Source organism: Antedon bifida, chromosome 1 (assembly GCF_963402885.1).
Source record: "Antedon bifida chromosome 1, ecAntBifi1.1, whole genome shotgun sequence".
Classification (NCBI taxonomy): domain Eukaryota; kingdom Metazoa; phylum Echinodermata; class Crinoidea; order Comatulida; family Antedonidae; genus Antedon; species Antedon bifida.
Window position 1 is genome coordinate 23,882,392 of NC_136226.1, and position 23,870 is coordinate 23,906,261.

Genomic DNA, 23,870 nt, shown 5'->3' on the forward strand with positions numbered 1-23,870 from the left:
ACGAGACAAGCGCCTAGTCTGCCTTATGCTTGCTACGGCCCTGGTATATATCTATAATAAAATATAAAAGAATGATAAATAAAGATATAATATAAATTATGTATTCATTTTTAGATGTCGATGAGTGTCTCCAAGGTTTGAGTAACTGCGACGAGAATGCAGATTGCGTCAATGTCGTCGGTTCATTCATGTGCACATGTCAACAAGGTTATCAAGGCAATGGGACACATTGTTTTGATGTGAATGAATGTGTCAATGGCGACCAACGATGTAGTTCAAGAGGCACCTGTACCAACGTGGAAGGTAGCTACACATGTCAATGCAACTCAGGGGCTGAAGGAGATGGATTTACTTGTGTGGGTAAGTCAGTAAAGTATTTAGGAGCAACACTGAATCGTGGAAGGTAATGTAGCTACACGTGTTAATGCAACTCGGGTTCAAAAAGAGTTTCAAAAGTCAGTAACGATATACCATCACCTGTGATTTTTCAAATTCCTTTTGTTGCGTTTTTTCCTGCGTTATGTTCTAGTGAGAACCAAGACATTTTCATCAAAAGAAATAGATAAAAATAAAAGTGATGTCAATGTAATTTCTCACTTCCTAGATATTGATGAATGTACAGTTGATATGAATATCTGTTCCGATATCGAGGAGTGTATTAATACCGACCCTGATTATTTCTGCCGGTGTATTCCTGGTTATGCAAGAGTAAATGACAGTGCCATATGTACAAGTAAGTTTCATAAAAGCGAAAGCTTTTTATTTGGTCTTTTTGTCAAATAAGTTGAGCAATGTAATTATTATTATAATCATTTAACATTTTGACAATAAAGAGATATAAACCTTATTGATTTGTCTCAAATATTCCTTATAGTAGTTAAAAACTTATTGCTATAGTTTATAAAATATACACAATGCATAGTTGCTAGTAATAATATGTTCAACGTACAAGTGAATCTAACTTAACTAAAAGTATTCTAAACTACCGGTATACATTGATTGTGGTTATATAGGATACTGTGGTACACAGGGTGCTAATTGCATACATGTGCTAAAAGTACAGATGATACTTAATAAATATCACATCTGTTTACAAGTTTACAGTAGTGTCGTCTCACTTACTTTACAGTACCATGGTTATTGCATTAAAAAAAATGTTGCTTTTTTTTTTCAAGATGTCGACGAATGTGTTCCGGTGGATGGGATTGTTCCTTGTTCAAGTAGGGGTACTTGTAATGATGTCATAGGTTCTTATGAATGCGAATGTAATAGTGGTTACATGGGTGATGGTGTTACTTGTGTCGGTAAGGCTGGAATTATGTATAATTATCGAAAATCAAGATTATGATTATACAGCTTACCTTTTATTCTTTTAACATTTAGGTATTAATACTGCCACATTGATTATTGTTCTCGTGTACAGTTTGTTAAAATATACATCTCTCTCCTCTAAAAGTACAATTACAAACATTTACTGATAAATGATTAAAGCATTTATTGATTATAGATTTGAAATGATCCATATTTATTATGAAGATGAATTTCATTTTTGTAGTCTTAGTATGATTGGCGAATTGAGATAATGACAAATCTAATAATTCATTTCCAGATATTGATGAATGCAGTTTGGAAACAGATGGCTGTAGTCAAACCTGTGCCAATACCGCTGGATCATTTACCTGTGGTTGCAACACTGGTTTCGAACTTCAGAATGACTCGGTATCTTGTAATCGTAAGTTTTAAAGCGTTTATTACTTTTATCGTACACACAGTCATCTATCTTAAAACTAAGTTGTACCATTTGACTGCAGGCCCATTTTTTTTGCAAAACTAAGACATTTAGAATAAAATAAAATGCAAAATAACTTATTGTCCAAACATGAAAATGACATTTCATGACTGGCAAACACTAAAAATTATATTATTATTGTATTATAAACTCTCGCCTCGTCTGGGCAGAATGAATACTACCGTTTGCGTAATTCGCAATTGTATTGTATTGGATGTTATGTTTCCACATACTTATATTTTGTTTGTGATTTCAGCTCTAGCAGGAATGGAATGCACAGATAACCCCTGTGATGCCTTCTCTCAGTGTATACTAGATAATTCTGGCGACCCAACTTGTACCTGCAACAATGGTTATGTTGCGGTAAATGCAACCACTTGCCAAAGTATGTATTTTCAAGAATTCTATATTTAAACCAACAACAAGATTATTATTTTTCAATGTAATCAACCAAAAATATGGCAGTTAATAAGTATTTAACATTGATACAATTTCGTCTTAATCCTATTCACCTCAGATAGACTTTCTTCATCAGTGCTTCTATGAGTGGAGCATGAATGCTATTTTTATTTCATGATCATTCAAGAAATTATCTCTCGCACATCCTCACTAGGCTAAAGCACTATCTCCACTATCAAACTATTTTGACAAAAAAAGTGTGATGTGCCCAAATATGGTTAGTGATATTCCCTAGTATGGTAGTGATATGACATCATTATATGGGCACATCACATTATTTTGTTACATAAAGTTCGATAGTGTAGACAGAGCTTTATATTCTTTTTAATAGCACAGATTTACTCCCCCTAATTCTAATACCTTTTTATTTTAGATATCGATGAATGTGCTAGTGATAATACTAACCAATGCGAAACCAATTGCATTGATAATGAAGGAAGCTTTGAGTGTTCTTGTAACGATGGCTATGAGTTGTCCACTGACGAACGAACGTGTCAAGGCAAGTGAATTACTTGTTTCTATATTGTAAATAAGTCTGGCCACTCTTGTGCTTTCCATAACAAAGCTTATAGTTTTTTACTTATTTGACCTCTTCTTATCTTATATATATCTTCTTATATTTAATTAATTTGATTGCCATATTTATTATTTTTAAATACTTACTAAATTTGTACTATTTGTATTTGAAGTGTGAAAAATTAAATTAAAGAAAGAAAGAAATTAATGGCTGAAAAATGGACCAGGACAACCCTTGTCTTTCTGAAAGATGCACTGGGTTCTTTTAAGTGCATATAAGCCATATGTGTACACTGGACCTCCAGTTGTAAGTCCTTATCCGAGATTTATCAAGATTAGTGCATTGAAACTGTGCCGATATTATTACTTTTGCAGTAACCCAGTCTTAATTGCTTTGCTTTCAGATGCATTTAATTTGTTTTGTATTGTTTATATTTAGACACTAATGAGTGCCTGAATAGCACTATATGTGTGGCAAATGCTGAGTGTATCAATATGCCTGGGACTTTCATGTGCTCATGCCTGAATGGGTTTGCTGGAGAAATGTGTGACGGTAAGAAATACAAGATCGCCCTGCATTTTACGCTATATATATATGAAATTAAATTTTCATTTTTAGGTTTATTAAATTCTAAAATTCATTTTGTTTATTTATTCGACCAGCATAATATCAATGCAGTATACATTATACAAATTTAATGAATTTAAATGTAATCTGAGGTCTTGCACGTACACATTTTCTTGTATCGGCCTGAGACCTAAATTCCATAATATTTTTATAACACTTTACATACTATTTTGATTGACTAATGGGATGAATACATCTATTTGTTAAAAATGTCCCCCTGAAAAATAATATTTACTATTTCTGTTGAATATGCCATTTTAATGTCACATAATAGTTACCCACTGGACCAAAAATTGGATCTAAACAAAATTTATTTACCTGAAAAAAACTGTAATTTCAAGCAAAAAAGGTCAATGGATTTTTTTATAGAACTTAACCATTTATTCTGCGAAGTGTTTAACTACAAAATAACCTATTCAAAGTCTGATTATATTAATCTTCATTTTTTTATGTTTTTGGGGGACAATACATCTTTAAGTTAATTCAGTAAATAATTAAAGTTGTTGTATCATTGAATTGTATATGCATACTCTTTTTCAGATATTAACGAATGCAATTCTGAAGAACTGTATAACTGTACTGAGAATGCGGTGTGTATAAATCAAGAGGGCAGCTACAGGTGTGCTTGTGGAACAGGATTCTCGAGAAACGACGAAAATATTTGTATTGGTAAGAAATTTGAATCATACAAACTTGTGAACACAGGTCCTCCACAGGTTTATGTAATAATTTCTTTTAAAGATGAAATGATAAAAGCTATGGTTATACCGGTACATATAGAAAATTCTTTTTATCTCAGTTGATGTGCCTTAAAACAGAAGGAATTAGATAAAATGTACTGCATAATATAACGTTTTATTAATTACAAACACAGAAACACTGATAAATAATAATAAATACATTTTATCTCTGTAATTTCATTGCTTATGTATAATAATAATTGCATTTCATTTATTCATAGATAATAATGAGTGTTTATCAATTGATTCATGTAATTTGCTTGCAACGTGCAATAATACTGTGGGATCATTTGAGTGTCAATGTATAACTGGTTATACCGGTGACGGCAAAACAAATTGTACAAGTAAGTCACCTTTACGCAAGACAAATTAGATTCCCACAAGATTATGTAAGATGTTATAATATGTTTAAGCTCTGTCTACACTATCAATCAGTTTGACAAAAAAATGTGATGTTCCCAAATATGGTAGTGGTATGCCCAAATATGGTAGTGATATGACATCGTCATGTCCATATATGAGCACATTACATTTTTTGTCACATAAAGTTATATTTGATTTTGTATTATATTTGATATGTTTATTCAATACTCAATAAATAAATATTCAATAAATGTTATCCACACATATATTAAAAATACATAAAATAATAATTATATAAACACTTGTGATAATAACCAATAAAAAAACATAGTATGTGTGGAAGGAAACCTATATAAGTTAAAAAAACTTGGCTCGCAAAAAAATAATAATAAAAAAGTTGGGATAAAAAAGTTTGATTGTGTAGACAGAGCTTTACATCTTTTACCTGTTACACCATACCACACTATGATTTATATTCATCTCTTAAAAATACATTCCCATTATATGAGAGGTACATTTTCCAAAGTAATTACTGTAAATAAAATTGTAACATTTGGAATTAACAAAAATGTGTTAGATAACATGATTTTATGTAATGACATGAGATAATATGAATGTGAATAAAAGTGGTGTTTGCGCCACAAAAGAGAAAAAAAACAACTGTAAATTAAATGTTAACTTGTTGTCTTCAGATATCAATGAATGTTTGAATGACCCTTGTAACGTAAACGCTGCATGTCAAGACACAGATGGATCATACCTATGCAAATGTAACGATGGTTACCGTGGCGATGGATTTATAAGTTGTGTAAACATAGATGAATGTTTTGAACAATTTGATGATTGTCATGAGTTAGCCACCTGTACAGATAACAATGGATCTTACACATGTGAATGTAATATAGGTTTTGAAGACTCCTCTTCACAGCCTGGATTTAATTGTACTGGTAAGTAACTCTATTGAAAAATAAAATGAAAAAGATGAACTAAGATGACTTCATATTTATTAACTACAGGCTTATTTCGTATGGCTAGCAAAGCTGGTCAAACGCTTCAGATGAAAACATGAGTGACGCAATTGTCCACAGGACTACAGATAATGAATGAATATGTATTATGTTATATTTTACAAAGGTCTATTGTTTATGGATGTGCTGCCTGTTGTTATATAAAGCATAGCTAGGGCTGGCAATTAATTATATATTTTGTTTTTTATTCTTTTGGTTATACAAATTTGTTTTTACATTTTTAAGATATTGATGAATGCGCAATTGAAACTGACATGTGTGATTCAAATGCAAACTGTACAAACACATTTGGATCCTACACATGTTACTGTTACATTGGTTATGTAAGCCTTCCTGGTGGAAATGCTAGAATTGGTCAATGCCAAGGTAAATTTTCTGTTTTTAGGCCTAAACAGTATATGTGGTATGCTTCAATGTTTCCTGTGATGCGTTTCTTCTGTGTACTCTCACTTTTTAACAGATGTTTCTTACAGTATACAATACCGTATATCCTGTGGTAAAATACCACCCCCTAGAACATGAAATTGGGCCGACTTTGGTGGGTGGGACTAAAAGCCTGGTTCAGGAAAAAAAAATGATTGGTAAGCATTTCTTGTAAAAACTCAACTGAACTGGCTAGAGAGAGGCCTACATCCAGATCTATACCTGGGGATATGCTTTGCTTGCTTTTGTTTGTAAAATCAGACATAAACTAGGGGGTGAGATTAGACCCGAAGTTGGATTTACGATTATATATTAGATTAGATTAGATTAGATATACGGTAATAAGACTACAGAATATTTTTGGATTATGATTCTTAAATTATAATATATAATAATTTCCATATTCTTATTTCTCAGATTATGATGAGTGTGATTTTAATATTGATTCCTGTTCGGACAACGGGATATGTAGCAATACTATTGGCTCTTATTCATGTGCATGTCAAAATGGTTACCAAGGAGATGGATTTGATTGTGAAAGTAAGTTAGCTTTTATATTTTAATAAAGCTTGGAAAATATGCAGTAATAAAATAAGCATGTGAATGTGTGTGGGAATAACATGTGTCTCGCAGCCAACATGGACGATGTACACAATATAGCGTACAGCTGCCATTAGATGACGCTCATTCGTTTGTTTAAAACTACAGGGGCTGTGACAGACCTCTCCTAAAATATGAATTGGGTTATTAAGAGCGCACACAAGCAACATGCCTTACAACGATTGACCTGACCTTACAACGATTGACCTGACCTTGTTTGATCGGCGCAATTTGAAAGCTCCCAATTATCACAAATCAATGAAAAATGTGACTGGTTTCCCTTTTGCTTGCCAATGTTTTTCTTTTCTACCTGAATTCATTTGTTTTGTTAAACAGATATAGACGAATGTAGGTCTCTCATATCGCCATGCCAACTGGAGTCTAACGAAAGATGTGTTGACACGCAGGGTAGTTTTTACTGCACATGTCAGACCTCTTATTTCAATGTCAGTGGAACCTGTATAGGTATGTATTTTAAAATTATTATTATGTTTATATATTTCCAACAAAAGTTTATATAACATAACATAATAAAGCACAAAAAAAATTTAAAAAAAACAAAAACATTCGTTTGAACTCAACAAGATATTTACATTTTTTTAAAGCAACATCAAACAAATTATTTATTATTAAATTATATTTCATGAATTTTGGTATTGAACAGTCTACACTATCAAAGTTTATGTGACAAAAAAATTCTGATGTGCCCATATACTGGACATGATGATGTCATATCACTACCATATTTGGGCATATCACTACCATTTTTTTTTGTAAAATTAGTTTGATGGTGTAGACAGAGCTTTACAATATGTAGCAACTTAACTTTTCTTATAAATGATACTTCTTCATATTTTCAGCTGCGGTTTCGAAGACTCTTGTGATCGACTTTGAATATATCAAGGGATTAGACGCAAACATGTTTTTCGATGATTTTAACTTTGATGACGTTTCTCTTCAAATAAGTGCTGATGTAAGTGGCTAATATTAATGGTTAATGGTTTTAAATTTATATATTTATATATATATTTATTATTTGATGTCTTTGAGGACAAACTCATTTTGACTCATTAAGCCATATTGGGATTTCCTGAAAGCCGATACATTTGTGGTGGAATACATTCCATATTATTTTCTTGAATGATGTTTATGCATGAGAACCTTTCACCAATCTACTAGGAAATTTTTTTTTATATTGCTCTATTGATATAAAGTTTGCGGTACACCACCACCTCTATAAGAGTTCGGAGGTGCTGACGTCACGACGGTAGGTGGCGCTGCGTGAACGTTAGGTGGCGCTGCATGGTTGCTAGCCAACCGAAAAATGCCTTCAACCGGCCTGAGTGACTCCAAGTTTACCAATGGTGTGGAATAGGCTTATTGAAGTAGTCATTTTAAAACTTAATAAATTTCAATAAAAAGAAACTAAAATTTCAAAAAATCACTAAATATTTGTTTTTAATAATCTATTTATTCTTCAACTACAGTTTAAGTTTAAAAAAATCAAGCTAAGATACATAATTTGATAGAAACACAGATCTATAGTGTTTATCAACATAGTAGCGTTGAACGCATTTTTGGTTGCTAGCAACCACGTAGCGCCATCTATCGTTGTGACGTCACACCGCAGAACTCTATATTAGTTCTGAAAAGAACTGTTGAGTTTATCGACGTTTCGATTAATATACTTTGATCGTCCTCAGGACTTTGATCGTTCTCACTCCTGAGGACGATCAAAGTATATTGATCGAAACATCGAGAAACTCAACAGTTCTTTTCAGAACTAATATACGTGGTGTAGGCCTACCGCAAACTTTATATCAAAATTTGATTTCGCAATGCAAACAATATATTTCTCTATTACTATAAATGTGTTCTTTTTTGTTTTGTTGAATGTGTTTGCATAAAGTGTGGCTGTATTGGCTTGTATTATACATTATTTCGTGTTTATGTTTTTGCAGATGGACAGTTTATTTCAAAAGAGTATTTATATGGATAAATATTTCGGCACTGAAACCATTTCATTCATGAACGTGTCCGTTGGCCTACGTGCAACATTTATCGTGACATTTAACATAGAATTAAATATTACCGATGACCAGTTGTGGCAGGTGTTCCTAGACGGTCTAACAGGACGAGACAGTAATATTCTAGAACCAGACAGTCAGGTTGTAACAGACATAATACCGGACCCAGGTACTAAATGTGTAATGAATTCGTAGTCTTAAAGGTGTATTATCCCCCTTAAAAAATAATTCTTAAAATGTTTTTTGTTGAATATGCCATTTTAATTTCACATAAATAGTTTTCCACTTTGACCAAAATATGGATTGAAAAAAAAAGTATTTACCTTAAAAAACTATAATTTAAAGCAAAAAATAGTCAAATTGGCTTCCAGCCAATGGATTTTTGGTTGAATTTAATCATTTATTTTGTCATTTTATAATTGAAAACATAATTTTTTTTTCTTCGGAAGTGATTAACTTTATTAAAACTGATTTAATTAATCTTCATTTTTCATGTTTTTGGAGGACAATACATCTTTAAATTCAAAATCCTGCATTTTAATTTAATTCTGCTTTCTAAATCACTATTTTTTTCAGATGAAAATGAATGTGATAATAATCCATGTTCAACAAATGAAGTTTGTAATAATACAGTTGGTAGCTTTACTTGTGATTGTATCACAGGATTTGTACGTAATTCCAGTAACATATGTATTGGTAAGGTTAAAATTCTTGATTTTTTAATTATAGTATGTTAGTAATATCTTGCAGTTTCTATATAGAGCCGTACTGACGATTTTTACTTTTATATTATTTCAGACGACAATGAATGTGATGACAATCCATGTTCGACAAATGAAGTTTGTGAGAATACTGTTGGTGGCTTTACTTGTGATTGTGTCACTGGGTTTGAACGTGATAGCAATAACGACTGTATTGGTAAGTATTGATCTTCAGACAACATTTTTAAATTTGGATTTTTCCTTTTGTGGTGAAAAACCACATTAATCTCTGACAATCTTTTACAAGATGGTTTTTAAATTAATATTTTTATAATTCACAAGACCTCTTTCTCTTTTGTATTAACATGGCCTAACTTTACGGTTCTTTTTCCTCTAGAATTATTTCTCAGGCTAGAACCATACCATGTTGATGCTTTATGTTTGTTTTTTTTTAGATCAAAATGAATGCGATACTATTTCTCCATGTTCAACAAATGAAGTTTGTAATAATACGATTGGAAGCTACACTTGTGAATGCGACTCTGGGTATGAACTTGATGGCAATAACGACTGTATTGGTAAGTCTTGATCTTCAGAAAAAATTTCTAGATTTGGATTTTTCTTTTGTGGTGAAAAACCACATTAATCTCTGACAATCCTTTACAAGATGGTTTTTAAATTAATATTTTTATAATTCACACGACCTCTTTCTCCTTAGTAAAGGTACTTCATCGTGCTATGTTGCTATACATTATTATATAAGAAACATTTTCTTACAGATATTAATGAGTGTAATAATGATCCTTGCCCAGAGTTCACGACTTGTTCTAATACGATGGGCAGTTACGTTTGCAATTGTGCAACTCAAGGCTTCATTAGCGTAGGCGGCGTATGTGTAGGTAAGTCATCCACTGAAAGGAAAGCTAAATCCATATAAATATTCTTTTGATGTGGTTTAAAACTCATAGGACAAGACAGATGATATCTATATTCTTTTTTTAGTATTCTTATTTTGAGTAAACTTTTCGATTACAAATAATAAGGAGCTTGAAATTGACAATGGCCTGCGACCTATGCATTGATGTGTTGTTGGTTGTCGCCCGGACCTAGAAACGACCAAACTGTGACAATAAATAGAGTGAGGAAACATGCCACAACTTCCCTCATGCGTACAATGAATTAACATGGCCTAACTTTACGGTTCTTTTTCATCTAGAATTATTTCTCAGACGAGAACCATACCATGTTGATGCTTTATGTTTGTTTTTTTTTAGATCAAAATGAATGCGATACTATTTCTCCATGTTCAACAAATGAAGTTTGTAATAATACAGTTGGTAGCTTTACTTGTGATTGTATCACAGGATTTGTACGTAATTCCAGTAACATATGTATTGGTAAGGTTAAAATTCTTGATTTTTTAATTATAGTATGTTAGTAATATCTTGCAGTTTCTATAGAGCCGTTCTGACGATTTTTACTTTTATATTATTTCAGACGACAATGAATGTGATGACAATCCATGTTCGACAAATGAAGTTTGTGAGAATACTGTTGGTGGCTTTACTTGTGATTGTGTCACTGGGTTTGAACGTGATAGCAATAACGACTGTATTGGTAAGTCTTGATCTTCAGACAACATTTTTAAATTTAGATTTTTCCTTTTGTGGTGAAAAACCACATTAATCTCTGACAATCTTTTACAAGATGGTTTTTAAATTAATATTTTTATAATTCACAAGACCTCTTTCTCTTTAGTATTAACATGGCCTAACTTTACGGTTCTTTTTCCTCTAGAATTATTTCTCAGGCTAGAACCATACCATGTTGATGCTTTATGTTTGTTTTTTTTTAGATCAAAATGAATGCGATACTATTTCTCCATGTTCAACAAATGAAGTTTGTAATAATACGATTGGAAGCTACACTTGTGAATGCGACTCTGGGTATGAACTTGATGGCAATAACGACTGTATTGGTAAGTCTTGATCTTCAGAAAAAATTTCTAAATTTGGATTTTTCTTTTGTGGTGAAAAACCACATTAATCTCTGACAATCCTTTACAAGATGGTTTTGAAATTAATATTTTTATAATTCACACGACCTCTTTCTCCTTAGTAAAGGTACTTCATCGTGCTATGTTGCTATACATTATTATATAAGAAACATTTTCTTACAGATATTAATGAGTGTAATAATGATCCTTGCCCAGAGTTCACGACTTGTTCTAATACGATGGGCAGTTACGTTTGCAATTGTGCAACTCAAGGCTTCATTAGCGTAGGCGGCGTATGTGTAGGTAAGTCATCCACTGAAAGGAAAGCTAAATCCATATAAATATTCTTTTGATGTGGTTTAAAACTCATAGGACAAGACAGATGATATCTATATTCTTTTTTTAGTATTCTTATTTTGAGTAAACTTTTCGATTACAAATAATAAGGAGCTTGAAATTGACAATGACCTGCGACCTGTGCATTGATGTGTTGTTGGTTGTCGCCCGGACCTAGAAACGACCAAACTGACAATAAATAGAGTGAGGAAACATGCCACAACTTCCCTCATGCGTACAATGAATTAACATGGCCTAACTTTACGGTTCTTTTTCATCTAGAATTATTTCTCAGACGAGAACCATACCATGTTGATGCTTTATGTTTGTTTTTTTTTAGATCAAAATGAATGCGATACTATTTCTCCATGTTCAACAAATGAAGTTTGTAATAATACGATTGGAAGCTACACTTGTGAATGCGACTCTGGATATGAACGTGATGGCAATAACGACTGTATTGGTAAGGTTTGATATTATTTGTTTTTTCGGTACATTTTAAAATTGTTTGTTACAAATTTCATACAGTTGTTCCTTTAAAACCACTTCTCTAGGTAGAACAATACCATTTGATAATTAAAGTTCCATTGCTATTTCATTCTAGATGACAATGAGTGTGATGATATGAATTCATGTTCAACAAATGAAGTTTGTAGTAACACGATTGGAAGCTTCACTTGTGATTGTGCCACAGGTTATGTTCGTGATGGCAGTAACAATTGTATCGGTAAGCTTTATTTGATTTTCCAGGTCATTTTTTTTTTTACGAATTTTAGGTTATTTCTTGGACTAAAACCATACCATTCAATACATTTTTATTATTTTTATTCCATTCTAGATTACAATGAATGTGATGACGATCCATGTTCGACAAATGAAGTTTGTGTGAATATAGATGGTAGCTACACTTGTGATTGTGTCACAGGATATGAACGTGACGGCAATAACGCCTGTATTGGTAAGATCTAAAGCATAATATTGTTTAATCTGTATGCTACAATTTGTAATCATTAAAATTCAGATTTCATTTCATTTATTTATTTGACCAACAAACCATAAATATACAGAGATAAATTGGTCAGGGACTGCTAAAGTAAATAAGATTACTGTAACGAGAAGAGTCAGCAGTCCCTGACTAATATAAATTTATAATTTTATAAACAAATGAATATAAAAAAAGATGAATAAAAGATGAGGAAAAGATTCAGTAACAGCTAATTGACGTAATACAGTTAATAATTGACGTAATAGATCATAGAAAATAGAAGATGTTTAATAGAACCTTACTTACTACTGCTATATGTTATTCCATGGCAGATCTAGAAAAACGTGCGAAGTACAAAATGATAAATGGTTGTTTCAGTTTTCCTAAAAAATTCACCTTAACAATATGTCTCATTTATTCAACAGCAACATTGCCACCCTTTTTGTGCCTGTTCAGTGCATTCTTCCTCACTTTTTGATCAGTTACACCATCCATTATTCACATAAATTCATATTTTTTACATTTAACGTTTGTTACCATTAACTTAGATGTCAATGAATGTGATACCAATCCCTGTGGATCAAATGAAGACTGTACGAATACAATCGGAAGTTACACATGTACATGCTCGCCAGGCTTTGTACCTTCAACGAATGGAGAATGTTTAGGTCAGTTTTAAAGCTAAATTGTTTGTTCATGTGCTTATTTGAAAAGCTTATCCAAATACTATTTTGTTTACACTTTTGTGAAAAATCGCTTTTCATCATCCCAACAGAAAGTACATTACTAGCCAATTATGCGATGGGAATCTAAAACAATCCTTGTACTGTGACACTCCGGATTTGCACAATGGCGTAACAGCTATGAGCGCTCACTGCTAATCCCAGGGGCCCGGACCCAAGTGGGTGGCTTTGCACTTTCACGACGCTCTGTCCCCAGTGTTAGAGGGCCCTTGGATTGCCAAAAAAAGATTTGAACCAAGCGTATCAACCATCACAGTTCCACTACTGTATATTATGTATACTATATTTGTGCTCCAAAGATAGATCTGATCCTCAATCACAAAAACGATATTTTCGGTTAACACATTACTTTTTTTTAAACATTATTTTTACCACCCTTTATAGTTTCACTCCAATATCGCGGTGAATTACGAGTGATAGAAGTTAATGGGTCAGCAGACTTAGCACAATATGTTGATGACCTTGCGGATAGTTCATCAGAATTATATAAGTCCATTGCTACAGTAATATTAGCTGTTGTAAGTATTAAAACATTAGTATATTTATTTTTCACTATACTGGAGATCTCTTCGGTTAAAACTGTTCCAACAAAGGTCCCAGTAGATAACTTAAGGCACTTAATACAGTGGCTATGTGTGAACTAGTGCACCGGGTAACCCCTACTTGTCTCATTTTGTGTATACTTGTTCTACCTTGTACAGTCTTTTCTGAGAAAACTTGTTCCACCACCAGAACTAAGGGGCGAGTGAGCCTCGGAACTTGCCAATATTATGGCTGAGTGCATACCACCCGCCCCCTCCATGTTTCCAATATTGCCATGCAAAACAAGAGTCATAAGTTCAGCACTTCATTTTACAATTTTAGGACCTCGTCCCTCTAACTCAAAATCATAAATCCTCCTCTGCTACTACACTTTACCATTTTATTCAAATTATCACACTGTATTTAAACACATTCAAACATTCTACAGGTCGACGATTACTACAGTACTGAGTATCCGTACACTTTTTACCAAAGCTCGTTAGTAGGATTTAAAGACGGGAGTATTATTGCAGTGTATCTATTAGACTTCTTGACCAACTCAACTGAACAAGCCAATCAACTCCTACAAGATCTAATTATGAGTTCCACTAATGGTGTAATTGCGTTGGACGATGGTAGAAGTGTAACGCTTGATGTTGAGCACGATGCTGTGGGTGAAGGTATGCTGTTTATTTATTTTTTTAATAAATACATTATTTATTTAACTTTGTTTTACAAGGGTAGCTCTAACAGCTGTACTACAGCAGTACAGCTGACTTGAAGAGGCTCTCTCTTAAAAACAATACAAAATATACAAACAACATTCAAACATAAAGATACAATAGGAATCATAAAGTTAAATTAAAAACAGGTTAAAAAAAGTTAAAATTCATACATATATGTATAATGTGGAGGTAGAGCTTGATAACATAAAACAATAAGAGATGAGCTACAATGAAATCATATTTTAATCACTACATACTGTACAAATTATTGATATAAGATATATTATTTCCCCTGAAAATATTTTTTTTTAAATGTTTTTGTTGAATATGCCATTTTAATATTGCATTTATTCACTTTGACAAAGAGTTGGATCAAAAACAAAATTATTTACCTGAAAAAACTGTATCTTAAAGCAAAAAATGACTGAAATTTTTTTTTTGTCTTTTTATAAGTAAAAACATTTGTTTTTCTACGTAAATGATTGACTTTATTAAAACTGCGAAATGGCATGTTTAAAGTCTTTTATTATCTTCATTGTTCATGTTTTTGGGGGACAGTACAGTACTAGAAAAGAAGAACAATGATGTTGTTTGATGAGTAGCTTGTTTATTAACATTTGAACCAACCTTGTTAAATCATAAAAAGCTGTGCTATAGAACTTCCAATCTTACATTTTGAAAAAGTACTTATTTATACACGATCCCGACCTAATACTGCTGCCAAATTATAATGTTGTCAGCAACAAGCAAGCTCTATACCTGGAGCTAACCTTGTCTACACTATCAAACTAGAAAGAATTGTGATGTGCCCAAATATGGTAGTGATATGCCCAAACATGGTAGTGATATAACATCATCATGTCCACATTTTTTTTTCACATGAAATTTGATAGTGTAGACAAGGCTTTATTGGTAATTGTCAAACAAGGCATAACAATGTCACTATCACACTTTATGTGACAAAAGTGTGATGTGCCCATGTACAGTACTATATGGACACGATGATGTCATATCACTACTACTACTTTTTTGTCAAACTAGTTTGATAGTGTAGACAAGGTTTTAGCCTTCCAGATTTTTATCCTTGTATGATTATATATATATATATATTCACCTTTCTCTTTGTAGATACTCCTATTGTATGTGATGATGATTTACATTGTAATGGGAATGGGGATTGTACAGTAAATGATTTACTAGAGAGAGTATGTAGGTAAGTAAAATTATGTAATGGCTGTGTTTTTATTTGTGAATATGACATTTATTTTTTTTTCTATTTTTTTTAAATACATTTAAGTTAAATGAACTAAATACCAACAAATAAATAAACTGTATTCTTAAATTTATTGTATAAGAATTTTGATCATGAAATCGGAGATTTTTTTTTATGCTTATGAAAACTTATAGACCCCATTTACACTTACGATTTCGGCAATTGATAAGTTTAAATGGAGTCAAAGAATATGTAGCTTCAGTGGCAGATTTATCTATATTAATACTGATTTATTTGTTTAACACAAATCAATATATCCTCATTTATTAGATTTGAAAAAAAAAACAGAAAAGGGGAAAAAACAATAAAATCACTATTATAACCAATAGAAAAACAATTTCAAAAAAACAATTTTAAAATAATTCTTCGAAATGAATGTTTATGAGTTGAATAATATTTTCATGCGTTAAAATGTTGTTAAATTTAATTCTCTTCTTGATTTTAGTTGTTTTGACGGCTTCTTTAACGAAATATGTGATGCATGTTACGATTCTTACTGTAATGATAAAGGAACATGTTCAGTAAATGATAACACCCGTACTTGCACGTGAGTAGCTTCAATTTTTTACTCGGGCTACCCGAGTCTAGGACTCACTCATTTTCTCCTCCATTTGGACACTATTGAGTAAAAAGTGCGATTTATAAAGTACTACTCCTCCCTTATTCGTTGTAGTATTGAGCTAGGATTTGGCATGAATATACTACAGGGACATGTCCTCAAAGCTATAGAGCCGGATTTTTAAATTTCAAACCGGATGCAGCAATATTACGTCTCGAAGATGGTACCGTATAGCTGTATTTGGTAGTGAGGTTATTGATGTGTATGTGACGTCACATCCCGTCTTATGACGTCATTACAGCTTCTTTTGCTGTACCCCGAGTATCGCACATTCGTGCTTGTTTTTAATTTAATTTTATTTAATGATAAATAATAATTTATTAGCAGAATTTATTAATAAATTTATAATATTTTATCTAGATAAATAATAAATAGATTTAATTTTTTTTTGTATGAAATTTGTAAAATTTATTTTCAAACTACAGACTGTTTCATAAAGGACATAAAAATCTTTCTTTGTTTGTTTGTTTTTATTTCGAATCCATACATCATACATATCATAAAAACAGTCAAATGATAAGGAAAAAAAACAAAGGATGATGAATTCAGGACAACCTAATTAATCATAACAAAAATAATTGGTTTCCATTGGAGTCCGAATAAAAAACACACAATGAAGAAGTAGGAAATAGGTCTATAGATAAACAAACTACAGTGATCGAATATAATTTATAATCTATGAAATTATTATTTAGTGAAATAAATGATTTGTAATGAAAAAATCCAAACTTGTGAAGATAGCACAATTTTGCCACATTTATGTCTTGGTCTTGTGTTGGTTTTCGATGATTTCAACTTGATTTTATTTATATAATGTGTAATAAAAAATGTTATTGGGTAATTTTTTTTTTAGATGTTTGGAAGGATATGAAGGAACCCAATGTCAAGATGAAAGTAAGTGAAGCCAATTTTTAAATATGTTTTTAAAATAAATAATTCAGTACCTGAAAAAACTGGAATAGCTGTTCAAATTAGATAAACAAATTCTCTAAATAAAGTTTAAAACCACAGAGAAATCCAAAAGTAATGTGTCTAATTTTATGTAATCTATTTTGCCCGACAGCTTCATCTGGAATCGTAGTGTTAATTGTTGTGATTGTATCATGTGTGATCCTAGCGATTGCATTACTACTGCTCATCATGTTCATCATACTCATCCGTCGTAAACAACACGATAAGTTCCAATTTCGTAGTAAGCAGCAAGGTCCCTTCATGGTGCATAATCCAACGGCCGGAATGCCAGTGTTCACGACAGATTTCGAGACCGAATCAAATGATGACTACTCTCGTCATAATAGTTTAGATGCCAGAATGCGCCACTTAGCTGGTGTACTCAACAGATCATCGTATCTAACTGTAAGTATTGTATACTGTAAAACCTCGAAAAGAAGCCCATGTCTTTTTTGTACTCTTGGGTGGGCTTCTTTTCAATATTATTTTCGAGATTACTTCTGCAGACCAAATATGGGAGCTACTTTTTGAGATGGGCTTCTTTCTAAATGAAGACTTCTGTTCGAGGTTTTACGCTATTGTAATTTCTTTATTTATTTTAAGGTAAAATAGAGAGTACAATATGCACATGTGGTGTGGAGCTTTCCACTAACAAATAATACATAATAAAAAGATAAAATAATATAATACATGAACTAAATAGTGTTTATTTTAAAATGTGTTTATGATATGTAGGCCTAGAGGCGGATCCAGAATTCGTGAAACAAGGGGAGCGGTAACATAATATTAATAGGCTGTCAAAATTATATTATTATTATAAAAAACATGTTGTAAATGCTTTCTTGCCAATCTTAGGGAATGTTGATAGCTGGATTAAATGCTGGTTTTACTTTTAATTGATTATATTGATTGATGATTGGTTAATTGATTGATTAATTGATCTATTAATTATAAGAGTATTTGATTGATCAGTATATTGAATGTATTACTTGATTGTTAATCGATGTATTGATAAATTAATTATAGTATATTGATTAGTTGATTAATTTATTAGTGTTTTTAGAATAATTAGTTAATGTATTAATCATTGATAATTATTTAATACAAAGATTGATTAGTCGATTGATTGATTGATTCATTTATTTATTATGGATAGTTAGAATAATTCATTTTACCTCAACAATTATTCGTAAATATTTATTTTACAAAACAGAATCAAGTACGATCGTCAACACAATCTGATGAATCCGAGGTGTCATCCAATCAATTCAGACGTCCATATGTTGCTACAGGAATGGAAGCTAGTATACTGGAGGTATGGCTTTAACTGTGTTTCCAAAAATCACCCAAAATACTGTGAACAAAAATCATGGTCCCATTTGGACGGACGTACGTGCAACGCAAGTGAGTTGACCAATCACAGTCGACAGTTTAGATGATTCATTGCGTCGTGGTTGGTCAAATTACGTTTGCGTTGCGTTTACGTCCTTGCGGTGCATCCTAGTGGGAACCAAGATAAAGCCATTATAAAGCTCTGTCTACACTATCAAACTTTATGTGACAACAAAATGTGATGTGCCCATATCACTACCATATTTGGGAGTATTACTACCATATTTGGGCACATCACACTTTTTCTGTCAACTAGGGATAGCGTTTACAGAGCTTTATTGAATAGAACAATTCTACATTCCTTGATTTCATTTCATTCTAACATTTAAATAATATAACTGTACTGTTTTTCTAAAATATTACTCAGCTTGCCGTATGCTCACTTTTGTTTGTTCAAGCGTCTGTGATTTTATTTTTTTTATTTTTCTTTTTCCTTCTTGCGGCATGTAATTTCAACATTTAAAGCGTGTTAAATTCTCCTACAAATATATAATAAAACAATTAGTAAATACTACAGTATATACTTATAAATCAAACTTTTATTGCGGTTGAACTGAACATTGATTTTATTCTTGATATGGATATTTAAAAAAATTATCAAAACTCGAATTCAACATAAACCAAACTTTGCATTTAAAACATGCTAAATTATCCTTAAAATGTATAATAAAATAATTATTATATAATATAATCATTATTAATCATAAATTAAACTTTTATTTAGGTTTAACTGATAAATCAATTTCTCTCAAATTATTATGGCTGAATTAATATCATAAAAATCCTTCTTATCAGCAATTTGATCATCTCTGGAAAGGCGCTTTAAAATAATATAATAGTATTAAAGATGTATTGTCCCACAAAAACATGAAAAACGAAAATTAAAAAAATCAGACTTTGAATAGACCATTTTGTAGTTTTAACAAAGTTAATCACTTCCATAGGAATGTTTTCAATTATAGTTAAATTCAGCTGGCAGCCAACTTGACTTGATTTTTTGCATTAAATTACATTTTTTAAGTAAATAAATGTTTTTTTCAAACCGATTTTTGGTCCAAGTGGATAACTATTATGCCACATTAAAATGGCATATTCAAGAATAGTGTTAAATAATTCTTTTTTTCAGGTGGACAATATCGTTATTACAAGTGAAATCATTTTTTTTAAACAGAAGTGAATAATTATAACTACAAAATGGCCTATTTAAAGTCTGATTTTATTAATCTTCATTTTTCATTTATTTGTGTTTCTTTAATAATTATAATAATAAAGTTATAGACTTTAGATTTGATTTAAAATACATATTTACACTAATATTGTTTAATTTGTAGGGGTATACAACAGATAGTAGTGATTATGACGAGAGAGAACGACGAAATCGGTACCTATTCACACCTAACACTGCAAGCCGGAAGTTCTACTTCTAATCTAAATAATAATACATATACATTATAATAAATAATCTAATAATTATAGTCTTTATAAACCAATGTCTAAATTATTAGCAGTTATTTTTAATTGTTTAAAGGTGTTTGTATAATAATTATATTAGAAAATAGTTTATTAGATAGCTTATAATGACATTTTTGATACTATTAAAAAATTACTACGTTTATTAAAATTATTATATAAACTATTATATAAATCATATTTGTCTTCATTTTAAGTATGTAGTCTGAATACACTTGTGTGTGTGATGGTTTTTTGATGAATAGAAAATAAAATAAATAACATTCAATAATCTTTATATAGGTGTATTATATCGTAGAATTCATTGAATATATTTTATATGAATAAGCCAGATATAAATTATTTTTATTTAGGTGTATTATATCCGAAAATTAAATATTTTTAGATAAAATAAATCAGGTATTATTTATTTTTGTATAGGTATATCACATATATATATATATATATATGTGTGTGTGTGTGTGTGGTGTAATATTTATATATGAAAAATAATTTGAGACAAAAAAAATGCAATCTTGAAAATGCGGCAAATAATTTAAATATATTGTGCATACGTTTCTACAGGATACATTCTAGTTATTAGTTAGTAAATTATTTAAATGTAAATTTATATAAAATTATAAAAAGTATACATAATCTAAATAGTATTTTACTTGTTTACTGTAATATTTTCGTAGTATATATTTATATCTAATATTCAAAATAAACTGGTACTGTAAAGATATTTTTTCGTTATTCTTGAAAGTTAAAAAAAAATACTGGGTATAGAAATTCAAAACAACGAAGCACCTAACTTCACATTGTTATTTTACTACGCAATGACGTAAACGCAACGCAAGCGTGTTGACCAATGACAAGCGACAGTTCGAATAATTCATCGCTTGTGATTGGTCAACTAACTTACCGGACGTGTACCTTGCGTACACCGGACGTGTACCTTGCGTACACCGGACGTGTACCTTGCATACTCCGGACGTGTACTGAATGTGTACATTAATCTAGCTCTGTCTACACCATGGTTATTGATACATATCATTTGTATACCCATCCCTACCTCTAATAAATGAGAACAGTAGATGTATACATAGAAAGCTATACTGTTAAATTGTACTTTATTGTATAGTTCAGGTTCAAGTTGATCAACGGTTGAATTTGAAGTAAGTATGCTTTGATGATTTTTACACAATATAATACTATTACCGTCATTTTTTTTAGGTAAAAGTAATGCCAAATAATACATTCAAAAGATGTATTGTTAACATTTTGTAATATAATGTGTGAAATTTTACTGTATTAAAGACTCTACTCGCTTGGTTGATTAAATATCACAGTTGTTTATTCAATAATACGTTATAATACTCAATACAATACAATTATAAAGAAACAAGAACAAAGTATAAGAGCGATGCTGTAAGTGAGGTGTGGCTGTAGATGTGCTTCTGAGGAAGTGTCGGTAAGGTGTGTCTTCGAAGAAGTGTCTATGATGTGTGCTCCGCTGAGAAGTGTCTGTGAGGTGTGTTTGGGCTATTCTCAAACTTGGGAATATATCGGCTGCAGTTCATTAGCATAATATGTCATTACATCATCTGTGAGCTTAATAATTGGTCCTAATTCTGTCCAGGTACGTTTGGATGGGAGTGATTGATTTTATCTGTGAGGGGGGGGGGGGGAGTTATTGGCCCTGTCGAATCTGCTTAAAACTGTCAATATCTAATTGTTTTACGATGTGAACGGTTAGAGGTAAAATCAACTGTTTTCTTTTGGGATTTAATTATTATACCTGGATGGACATTAAAACGGGTCTAGGACAACTACCCCCCTGGACAACTACCACCCGGACAACTACCACCCGGAAAATTACCACCTGGACAACTACCACCCGGACAATTATTGGTCATCCAGTAGTGGATTTGATACTGCATGAAGAATTTATCTGATATTAACCATATTAAGCAGTCATATTGAAATTTTCATTATTTTTTAATTTGGAGGTTAAAGGTCACCGAATATAGGCCAAAATACATAAAAGTGGATGTTACCACCAAATGAGAATAATGTTACAGTTAACATGGCCTCTGTGTATGAAATAGACAACTTTGTCAATCTGTCCATTCGGCTGGTTTATATATTTAACTTTAATGTTAAATATCGTGTGATGTATATGTTTACGTGAATTACGTGTACATAATTATTATATACATGATTATGAGAACGTTCCAAAAGAACTTATAGAGAATGCTTCCAAAATTATCATTAGCAAACGAAACAAAGAAAAACGCATCAGCTTTTAGGAGAAGAGAACGAGAAGAACTGATGCTGCGTCCAAAGGCGTTAAGCAATACATTTACATTGAAATATGTTTTGAAGTTTGCAATGTTTTTGTCAGAAGCTCTAAAAACTTCACAGCCAAAACCTCTTCCGTGGGAGTTCAAGAGAAAAATTCTCTTCCAGTAATCCGTCAATGAACTAGTCGCTTTAGTTTATAAACAACCAAATACATGTACTGTTCCAATGTGAATAAAATGTAGACATACCTACTGTATGCCCAGGCCTACCTTTAATTCAAATATTCAAATGACATGAATCTATTTAGATGTTATATGAAACAAATAATGAATGTTTAATGACGTGTAAAGGTACAAATAATGGCATTTGGTGAATATATAAAGGTTAAATTAATAACTATATAACCTTTCATCATTCACCTTATGCCATTATTTGTACCATTCATAAACATTTATTATTTGTATAATATGACTGTATTTGAAATTATAATCATATATAGTAAACAAATAAACAAAGGAACAAAAGAACGAAGAAATAATTCACTTTTCCATAATCGTTTCAACCCTATACAAAATGCGAATACTATTTTTATCTAATCATAATTCATCTTAAGCTCTTATTAAATGTCCTGTTTCTAACCGTAGTAACAATGTTACTGTTTTGGTTTCAAAACTATGCTTGAGATCGAGAAAAAAAAATGTTTGCAGTGCATTTGATAATCATTAAAGAAAAATTAAATACAAATACTCACTGCTTGTTTTTAAGAAAAGAGCCAATAGACAAAAAGCCGGAACGATCTTCATGTTTGCAGCCAAATAGGCTGTAAGGAATGTCAAGTGAACGTTAAACAATATTTCTTTTCCTAACAATAACCGTTGTTAATCAAATTGAACAGTGCTCCTCCGGATAAGGCAAGATAAACAATTAACAGGGGAAATGATTGAACAGTAAAGGAAAAAAAGGTGTGTACAATAAAACTGCTTAAAAGTTATGACCTTATATGGAATAAGAGAAAAGGGGTAGATTATGTACAAGCAACTCCATTGTACAAAAATAAAATAAACAATTAATACTAATCATAAGTTCGGGCAATTAAACGTTATCTGAACTTAGGTGTGTAAATAATAACATGTTATTGGAATTGGTCCTATAAATAGTATTACCTCTTACTGCTTTTTATATATTGATATCATTACACAATAATATGTTTTTAAATCAAATCAATAACATGACCTTGATAGTATAAATTGCCAATAGTTAAAGCTCTTCTATTGTATGTGAATCTCTTTTATATTATA

General features: G+C 31.4%; 1 protein-coding gene across 1 annotated transcript in view; it reads left to right on the plus strand.

Annotated features, from left to right (window-relative positions):
• The window catches only part of LOC144835493 (uncharacterized), a 32,451-nt gene extending 12,024 nt beyond the window's left edge, over positions 1-20,427 (plus strand). The window contains exons 18-52 of the mRNA XM_078690579.1: positions 115-360; positions 605-733; positions 1,176-1,304; positions 1,610-1,732; positions 2,046-2,174; positions 2,622-2,747; positions 3,204-3,317; positions 3,933-4,061; positions 4,354-4,476; positions 5,188-5,442; positions 5,749-5,889; positions 6,364-6,486; positions 6,883-7,011; positions 7,407-7,519; positions 8,508-8,742; positions 9,150-9,269; positions 9,372-9,491; positions 9,730-9,852; positions 10,054-10,173; positions 10,549-10,671; positions 10,772-10,891; positions 11,130-11,252; positions 11,454-11,573; positions 11,947-12,069; positions 12,211-12,333; positions 12,445-12,564; positions 13,140-13,259; positions 13,719-13,852; positions 14,305-14,536; positions 15,710-15,794; positions 16,300-16,401; positions 17,327-17,367; positions 17,537-17,829; positions 18,638-18,739; positions 20,148-20,427. Of these exons, the coding sequence (XP_078546705.1) occupies positions 115-360; positions 605-733; positions 1,176-1,304; positions 1,610-1,732; positions 2,046-2,174; positions 2,622-2,747; positions 3,204-3,317; positions 3,933-4,061; positions 4,354-4,476; positions 5,188-5,442; positions 5,749-5,889; positions 6,364-6,486; positions 6,883-7,011; positions 7,407-7,519; positions 8,508-8,742; positions 9,150-9,269; positions 9,372-9,491; positions 9,730-9,852; positions 10,054-10,173; positions 10,549-10,671; positions 10,772-10,891; positions 11,130-11,252; positions 11,454-11,573; positions 11,947-12,069; positions 12,211-12,333; positions 12,445-12,564; positions 13,140-13,259; positions 13,719-13,852; positions 14,305-14,536; positions 15,710-15,794; positions 16,300-16,401; positions 17,327-17,367; positions 17,537-17,829; positions 18,638-18,739; positions 20,148-20,243 (4,784 nt within the window). The 3' untranslated portion in view covers positions 20,244-20,427. The remainder of the gene's footprint in view (positions 1-114; positions 361-604; positions 734-1,175; positions 1,305-1,609; positions 1,733-2,045; positions 2,175-2,621; positions 2,748-3,203; positions 3,318-3,932; positions 4,062-4,353; positions 4,477-5,187; positions 5,443-5,748; positions 5,890-6,363; positions 6,487-6,882; positions 7,012-7,406; positions 7,520-8,507; positions 8,743-9,149; positions 9,270-9,371; positions 9,492-9,729; positions 9,853-10,053; positions 10,174-10,548; positions 10,672-10,771; positions 10,892-11,129; positions 11,253-11,453; positions 11,574-11,946; positions 12,070-12,210; positions 12,334-12,444; positions 12,565-13,139; positions 13,260-13,718; positions 13,853-14,304; positions 14,537-15,709; positions 15,795-16,299; positions 16,402-17,326; positions 17,368-17,536; positions 17,830-18,637; positions 18,740-20,147) is intronic.
• The last annotated feature ends 3,443 nt before the right edge of the window (positions 20,428-23,870 follow it).